At 37.1% G+C, this 8,895-nt stretch overlaps 1 protein-coding gene across 2 annotated transcripts; it reads right to left on the bottom strand.

Annotated features, from left to right (window-relative positions):
* Positions 1–5,892: 5,892 nt before the first annotated feature.
* LOC132175804 (uncharacterized) lies at positions 5,893–8,170 on the bottom strand. Of its 2 annotated transcripts, XM_059587863.1 has the most exons (5): positions 8,115–8,170; positions 7,376–8,004; positions 6,813–7,254; positions 6,580–6,727; positions 5,893–6,294 (listed from the first exon to the last, which is right to left on the bottom strand). In XM_059587863.1, exons 3-5 carry the CDS (start codon positions 7,170–7,172, stop codon positions 6,068–6,070), a joined length of 735 nt encoding a protein of 244 aa, XP_059443846.1. In that variant the 5' UTR covers positions 7,173–7,254; positions 7,376–8,004; positions 8,115–8,170; the 3' UTR covers positions 5,893–6,067. The 2 variants fall into 2 exon arrangements, with proteins under 2 accessions (XP_059443846.1, XP_059443845.1); XM_059587862.1 differs by lacking the exon at positions 8,115–8,170 and having other exon boundaries at positions 7,376–8,065.
* Positions 8,171–8,895: the final 725 nt, after the last annotated feature.

Raw genomic sequence — 8,895 nt, 5'->3', positions numbered from 1 at the left:
TTTGATCATGAATTTTTTGATTGCTTTCAAGCAATGGAGACACCAACTAAATGGGGGTGCTCCAACAACGTACATATACAAATGGACAACGAATTTATTTGAATAATTACTTAATGTTATATTGTGGAAGCCAAATCGAATCTTCCTTCTGATTTGGTTTTATTCTTTGTTGGTGCATCTATGATTTTGCCTAATTAAAGCGATGACAATGCTAGTTTTGTCGTGTGTTTTTTGAAAAGTATTATTAGGCTTTACAATCTTTGTGAATGAGGATTTTTTTACATAAATATTAAAAAAAATAGGAAATTACCCTTACTAAAATAAAAATAAAAATACTAGATTTTAATTTTTTGTTTTTTCAAAATTTTAAAGGTATTTTTGTCTTATTAAAAATTATATAGGGATAATTTTGTCATTTTGCTAGCATTGAGAGAGGTACATTGTAAGATTTGTGGCAAATCAACCTTTTTTTTAAAAAATTTTTTTTTTATTAAAATCTAATAACATAATATGAGTTGATTTTCATTAATCTTAAAAGATATTATTATTTGGTGGGTGCAAACACTGAGGGTTACCAGTGGGCCCTGAAAAGACCTACCTACCAACAAGTCTAAGGGTACTCACCTCAAATTTCTTTTGATTGATTCGCATACTAATTATCCAAAGAAATTGGGGACTACTAGAGGGCCCATATACCGATTGACTCTAAAGAGGTTCATCTTTCAGTCAACTCCTAAGCAAAATGCCTAGACACCGATGAACCCTAAGAAGCCCTGTCCTTCGGCAAGTCCAATCTACTCCTAAGCCTCATGAAGAATCACTTGCATTAAACAACCAGGCAATCCAACCACTCGACGGCCCATGAGCCTAGCCTAAACACTGGGATCCGGATGCATATTCACTTAAGGGAGACCATCAAGCAGGCGATCCCCCATCTGAAAACTTAGCCAACCGAATTCTCATGCCTTGTTGACTTCTCTAACAGATTGAAGAGAGAAATCTCCACATCAGAAACAAATTTTTGGCGGGAATCCCCTTAAACCGTAGGTGGTGTTAGCTTATATAAGGAGCCTGGGATGAGCTCCAAAGGTACGTGGTTCAACCCATAGCCTTAGTTTGCCTAATCATTTTCTTACCTCATCTGCCTTTTCAATTTAGACATCGGAGCGGTTCACTAGATCACTCCAGTAAAATCCTTCTAACCCTCTTTCTTTCTTGTCTGACTCCTCCCTAAAAGGCGGTTTTAGAGGCCATTATATATATATAGAGGAATGATAGGGACCCAACTTTTTTGCCCAACAAAAGTCCAACTTTTGCCTTATTTATTTTTAAAAAATAAAATAAAATAAAAAATGGAAAAAATGTTTGAAGCAACCCTATCTATTTTTTGTCTTTCTTTTATTTGGTATTTTAAAAAAAATGAAAATTGGTATTTTTTTCATAATAATGTCATTTTTTTCAAGAAAATGTCATTATTATGAAGAAAAATACTATTTTTCATTTTTAAAAAAATATTAAATAAAAGAAAGGCAAAAAATAGATAGGGTTGCTTCAGACATTTTTTCCATTTTTCATTTTTTTTTTTTTAGAAAAAAAATAAAGGGTAAAAGTTGGACTTTTGTTGGGCAAAAAAGTTGAGCCTTTAGCATTTCTCTTATATATAGGTTTCCATACCAACATTATCTTTTATTATTCACTCAAAACTATAATAAAATAGCTATCACCACAGAATTTTGTTAGACCGTCCTAGCTCCAGGCTCACCCACCTCTTGGTGCTCACTCAATCACTAAAAAAAAATAAAAAAAAATAAATAATAATAATAATAAAGTCTTAACTAAAAAACTGTTAGACCCTTTACATCACGTGAACTCCCCCTCATTTTTGGGGTCAACGCTTTTGCATTAATATTATTAGAACAGAAATTTGGATGAAATATCCTTTAATCCATTTTTTTTTTTAAAAGGAAAAACATTCCATATTCATTCATTGATAAAAGGTCACGAGGAAGAGCTCCTATAAACAGAGCAAAAAACTTTGAAGCAAATCATAGTTAAAACTAAAGTTATAGTCATCAACCAATCAGGCCAAACAAAGGCAACAACATCTGCTTACCAATGACTATTCATCAGGTTTAAGATCAGATCTGCACCAAACAAACACCATCCAATGCATATGTAGCGCTTATTTCTCGGCCCTGAGAGCAAATAACCTCCATGTTGAAACTCATCATCCTCAATCCAACAGCCAGGATAACGTTCACATCCACAACCCAAAGGTTTGGATCAAAAGTAAAACGGGTAGATCATAGAGGGAGGACAAAGCCTTATTACAAACAAAAAAAAAAAGGAAAGAAAAAACGTATAGAGAAATAAAATAGGAAAGTAAATAACAAATACATGGAAAATGGAAATACAACAAAAGGAAACCAACAATACAGGGAAAATAACAGGAGAATCACACAAAGCGGATGACAGCAGTTGGAAGAAGGTCGATCGCATGTTGGCCGGAAACTGATGCGGAGGGTGGCGTTAGAAGTTCATCGCGGGGGGACGTGTGAAAAGATCCGGCAGCGGACGATGGACAGCAAAGCATAAGCGAAGGAGATCGGCGGCACACTCAAAGAAACTGGGAGGGAGAGCTTGAGTGAATCCCGAGCTGCACCCACAAAGTATGCCAAACAAGCAAAAACAACAAGAAACAAACACAAACACAACGAGAAGCAAATGGAAAATAACAGGCAAAAACAAGACAGGAAAAAAGCCACAAAAATAGAACAGAAACAAGCCACAACCAGAGTGACGAATCCGGAGAGCAGGAAGGTGAGGCACGCATTGAGGTGGGTTAGACAAAGGAAGGGAGATCGAGCTAAGGCAAGCCGATCCAAAGCCAAGCCCAACCTAGACAAGACGTGACAGAAACAGATGGGGGTGAAAAAAGACGGCACGGTGGAGAACGGCTATGCGGGCACAACAGCAAAGGGAGAAGGGCAAAATGTCAGAGAACGAGACAAAAAGGAAAATGGGCGGCATAGAAGGAGGAAAACTGCACAAGTCGAAGGGGGAGGGAGGAGGCAATGGAGCTAGGGGCCTCAAGTAAATAGGCTAGCTCACCATGCAAAGGGGGCCAGGGGAGGACGCAGGCATCCAACGGCCATCCCTCCTCCCCAAACCTGGGTTTACCTTACCTATGTGGTGCTCTAGATAAAGAGCTAGGGTTTTTCCTGAAAAGTATTATTTGTTTTTGACTGAAGTATCCTTCAACCCATTTAAAATAGTGCTAAGTGTCTATAAACATTTAAAATACATATTAAATTTAGTCTAAGTTAGTGAACTACTATTAATGACGTTAAGAATTTAATGTGCATTTTAAATGTTTAAATACTTGGAATTATTTTAAATGGGTTGGAGGATATTTCTTCCAGACTGGTTTGGAGGAAATTTCTGTCCCTTTAATATTTAATGTGCAAGCTAAACGCTTAGACACTTGGCACCATTTTATATGGGTTGAAGGAAATTTCCTCCAAACCGGTTTGTAAGAAATTTCTGTCCAAAAAAAAAAAATTTAAATTTTCAACCGTTCACGGTCACGAAAATGTGAAAGTTTATTCATGCTTACGGTAGCATGCTTTCTTTTCGAAGGAAGGAAAACAATAAAAAATCCGAATGTCTGATTTTCGGCCGGAAAAATTTTAATTATATGAATATTGGAATTTCTATGCTAGACAAAAAAAGAAATTCAAAATTTCAGTCGTTCTGGGTCTCAAAGTGCGAAAGTTCATTCATGCTTTCGTTTCGGAGGGTGAAAAACAAAAACAAAAATCGAATGCTTGATTTTTGGCCTAAACAACCTAAATGGGATAAATATCGGACTTTTTGAGCAAGACAATACAAGACAAGACAAGACAAAAAAGAAAGAAAAAAAAAAAGAAGAATTTTCAGCCGTTCTAGGTCACGAAAATGTAAAAGTTCATTCATGCTTACGGTATAATGCGTTCTTTTTGGATGGAGGAAAACAAGAAAAAAATCCGAATGTCTGATTTTCTACCGAAACAACCTTAATGAGATAAATATCATACTTTTTGAGTTAGATAAAAAAAAAAATCGAATATTCAGTTGTTTTGGGCACAAAAATGCGAAAATTCATTCATGCTTACAGTAACATGCTTTCTTTTCGGAGGGAGGAAAACAAGAAAAAATTTGACTGTCTGATTTTTGGCCAAAACAACCTTAATGAGATAAATATCGGACTTTCTGAGCTAAACAAAAAAGAAAAAAAAAATTCAAATTTTCTGTCTTTTTGAGTCTCGAAATGAGAAAGCTCATTCATGCTTTCTTTTCGGAGGGTAGAAAACAAGAAAAAATTCAAATGTCTGATTTTTCGGCCGAAGCAACCTTAATGAGATAAATATTGGATTTTTTGAACTAAACAAAAAAAGAAATTCGAATTTTCAGTCGTTCTGGGTCTCGAAATATGAAAGTTGATGCATACTTACGGTAGCATGCTTTCTTTTCGGAGGGTGGAAAACAAGAAAAAATTCGAATATCTGATTTTCAGCCTAAACAACCTGAACAAAATATATATTGGACTTTTTGAGCTAGACAAAAAAGAAATTCGAATTTTCAGCCATTCTAAGTCACGAAAATGCGAAAGTTCATTCATGCTTACGGTAACATACATTTTTTTTGGAGGGAGGACAACAAAACAAAAATCGAATGTCTGATTTTCGGACAAAACAACCTGAATGAGATAAATATCAGACTTTTTGAATTGGACAAAAAAAGAAATTTGAATTTTCAATCGTTCTAGGTCTCGAAATGCGAAAGTTTATTCATGCTTATAGTAGCCTTCGTTCTCTATGAAGGGAGGAAAGCGAGAAAAAATTTGAATGTCTAATTTTCAGCCAAAACAACCTTAATGAGATAAATATCGGACTTTTTGAGTTAGAAAAAAAAAAATTCAAATTTTCAGCTGTTCTAGGTCATGAAAATGTAAAAGTTCATTCATGCTTACGGTAGCATGCTTTCTTTTCAGAATGAGGAAAGCAAGAAAAAATACGAATGTCTGATTTTCAGCCGAAACAACCTTAATAAGATAAATATTGGACTTTCTTAGCTAGACTTAAAAAAAAAAAATTCGAATTTTCAATCGTTCTGGGTTTCGAAATGTGAAAGTTTATTTAAGCTTTCTTTTTGGATGGTAGAAAACAAGAAAAAATTTGAATGTCTGATTTTTACCTAAACAACTTGAATGAGATAAATATCAATCATCTAGGCAGAGCAATGTTGTTTATTGTCCAGAAACCATTTTGCTCCCCATAAGCGTACTTATGATGGTCAATTGAACTAAGATCCTCTCGCTCTCATAAGGTAAAATTAAGAAGGCAATTTATAAGGACGTCAAGATCAGATCACAATCATAATTTTTTTAGAAGGTATTTCGTTCATTCTATAAAGTGCTAAGAGAATTGGGCAAAATCGTTCTCATGAAACAAATTAGAAGCCCGAAAATTACTCTAGAATAGCATCTAGAGTAACTAAAAATACCCATAGAATGGGAAAAACAAACAAAAAATTGCAATGGAATGGAAAGAAGGTGTCATTGGGGATAACTAATAAGATCATCAGAGCTTTGATTGACTGCACATACTACTTAGAGATGGATCAATCCGATCGGATCAAAACTGAAGCATCGTATGGACCAATATCGGTCCATTTCCAATAGTTTGGGGTATTGCATTGTGAATCTCTTTTAGCAAAATTGAGGCTGTTGGATCAGTGCTCGGTTTTAGAGAGAAATTTCTAGGATTGAAGTATAGTCTAATACCTCCCACCATCAGCGCCATTTATTTTAAAACCAATTTTATACATAGTATTATACTACTTTTGCTCTCATAAAACCTGTTTTATATGTCTTGTAAAATAACTGTAATTTTTCTTTTTTATATACAAAGCTTCCGTCAAATGTTGTAGCTTTTCAACTTACATTTGACCTGAATGAAATAAAATACCCGTTAACAACGGGTAATTGGAAGTAAATAACAAGGAGGAGTTGCATTCAGCATATAAATCACTTGTACTCAAAGGCCACAAGGTGTTCTTTGGTTGCACTAAGGAGCGGAAGCTTTACCTTTGGTGGCGTGCTGGCAGCATAAGCCCTCTGAGGGCAGAACACAATGTACATTATCTGATCAGGGTTAGTTTGTAGACTATAAAGATGCTGTCCAGCACCGTAGCTTCCAAGAAGTTGGTACGACCTCTCTGATTGATCCATTGCAAGACAAAGATCATCAGTGCCTGCGAAAATTCAAGAATTGAAAAAATAGTACTCAACATCCATTTCCATCATAACAGCCTCAGCAAGATTGATTACAGAGACTGAGTTTTACAAGGAAACAGAAAGTACAATATTTCATTAGAGACTTTTGGATCGATAATCAAAACCAAAAGGTCAATTTTGTTGCAAAGCTTGAATCTTGAAGTTTCAGTGAGTCAGAATTCAGATTCCATTCCAATATCTTACAAACTAGTCACAATCAGAGTAACCTAAAGCAATGGGATTAGGATATAGGGCTCACTCACATGCAGCTAATTCAATCTGGGTCTGGTAAATGAAATCCAGAGCTGCAGAAATCTCTTGCTCAAACTGATGAAATGGTCCGCTCTCAAAATTCATCTTTCTTAGCTTACATAGTCCCTCTCCCAGCTCCATCATGGCTCCTCTATGGTTCTAATTGACCACAAACAGTCAAAACCCAAAAACCAAATTTTTTGGAGGTAGTGATGGTTGAGAGTTGCGCAAATTAAGTACGAACCTGATTAAAGAGGTGATGAAATCCCACAGCACATTGTAGAATGCCATGAATCAGAGTTCTGGTAGGCTCTTGGGCCGTGTTCCACAGAGCTTCAAGAAAGTCATGACATTTATAGTATTCTCTGTCGTTGAAAAGCACAATCGCTTCTTCAAAGCTGCAATTGTCCCCGGTATCATCATCGTCTTCCACAGCAGAAAATCGATATGAAAGGCGAAAGGAGTAGTTGAAAGAGTTTCTCGTGTGTTTGGACGATGGCGATGGCGATGAAGAAAAGGTGGTAGGATAATTACGAGGTAGAAAACAACGAGAGAATGATGAAAGAGGAACAATCTTGAGAGCAGAAACAGATGGAAGCGCCATTGAAGGTTAATTTAATAGTACAAGTGATATTTTAAAGTTTGGCCATATCTTCTGCTTGTTCGTGTGGTGGATGCTCAGCCACCTGCATGGGTAGTTAGCCACCATATAAAATATTTGTTTTTTGGGTTAAAGAAAAGGAGCTTGGTTTTTTTTTTTTTTTTTTTTACCCTTAATTGGAATGAAAAAGATAATAAAAGGCTTACGGCAACTGTGGGCTGCAAAGAAGGCATGCCTATGGGCCTTGTTGAGTGAATCCACGCCGTTGGATTCTCGGTGCGAAACAGTGGACGTCGGTGATGGGATAAGGGTGGCGTGAGTGGTGGATGCTGAGCGTTGAAGAGCAGGTGTGGCATTGCTGCATGTACTGAATCCTAGCCCCGCCGCCGCCGATCAGTTGCCTTCAGTTTCAGAAAACGTTCTCGACACAGTTCGTGAAAATGGAGGAGCACAATTTCTTCAGCGCAGAGGAGACGTGCAATATCTTCTCGGTGTTAGAGATAAAGACCATGTTGGGGAAGGACTCATCCAAGATAAGCCACAAGAGGAACCAAGATCAAATCTCTAACACTCGGATGAGCAATCTCCGACCCTTCCAGGGTACTGTCCTGACCTGTGGACCTAAAGGAATGAAGGAAGCAAAACCCATGTTGAGATATTATTGGAAAAATAATAAGAAAAGCCAAAAGTGAGCTCCAAGAATATTGTAAAGAGTAAAAGTGGAATGTGTAATTTTTAGCTTTGCTCTCGTAGTCTCGTTCTCCATTCTGCAAAGTGAAAGTTGGAGACAAGGGGTTGGTTGGTTGGATGAAGAAGATGAGACAACCAAATTAACCTGTGGATTTAGCCAAGAAAAAAAAATTGGTAAAAGAAGTTGGAGCAGTAGAAACAGAGGAGAGAAAGACAGAGAGAGAGAGAGAGAGAGGAAGAGAGAGAGGATTTTACTGGATTTTGCCCTTTCGCGGATATGAGGATTGAGAGGGGCCTTGCAGTTGCAGAGTCGAGGCTCATCACGTGTTTAGGGCGTGCATGCGTGTCTGAAGGCAGGGGGTATTTTGGGTACGAAAAAACGCACGTGATTACTGTTCTGTCAGTCAAAACGGCTTTGAATGACGGAATGGCTGAATTGAACAAAATTAAAACTTTGGGAGAGTGAATTGCTAAAATTGAAACTTTAGAAATCGAATTGCAAATCGGCCCAAACTTTATAGGGTAAAGTATAATTTTTCCTATTTTTAAACCTTTCTTTATTATTTTCTTTTTCTATGCATCATCTGAAGCATTTCCAAATTCTCAGCTCTTATATGAACCCCTTCCTCAGTATGATTTATATTACTAGCCATGCCCTTTTGACTTTTGAGTCATGCTGAGAAGGGAATAGCAAAGCAGTTGAGAATTCCATGCCATCTTAGGTAGGGGTGGGCGGATTAACCGTCAACCGTTTAACCGACCGTCTACTGGCTTCGACCGAACTGATATTAACCGTAACCGTTTAATTGATATTCTTATCGGTTAAAAATTTTGTATTGAAATTCTTATTAGTCCGGTCCGATCCGGTTAACCATTTGTTATCGGTTAACCGTTTTAACCGAAAAGAACCGGTATGGGGAAGGTTATTAACAAAACCAGTCTAGATCAGTTGGTAGGGCACAAGGCTCATATCCTTGTGGTCGTGGGTTCAAGCCCCTATGGTTCTTTTTTTTTTCCTCCTCCTCCCATGCAGCAG

Source organism: Corylus avellana, chromosome ca3 (genome assembly GCF_901000735.1).
Source record: "Corylus avellana chromosome ca3, CavTom2PMs-1.0".
NCBI lineage: Eukaryota > Viridiplantae > Streptophyta > Magnoliopsida > Fagales > Betulaceae > Corylus > Corylus avellana.
Note: the sequence above shows the minus strand (reverse complement) of the source record. Positions and strands in the feature narration are given on the sequence as shown.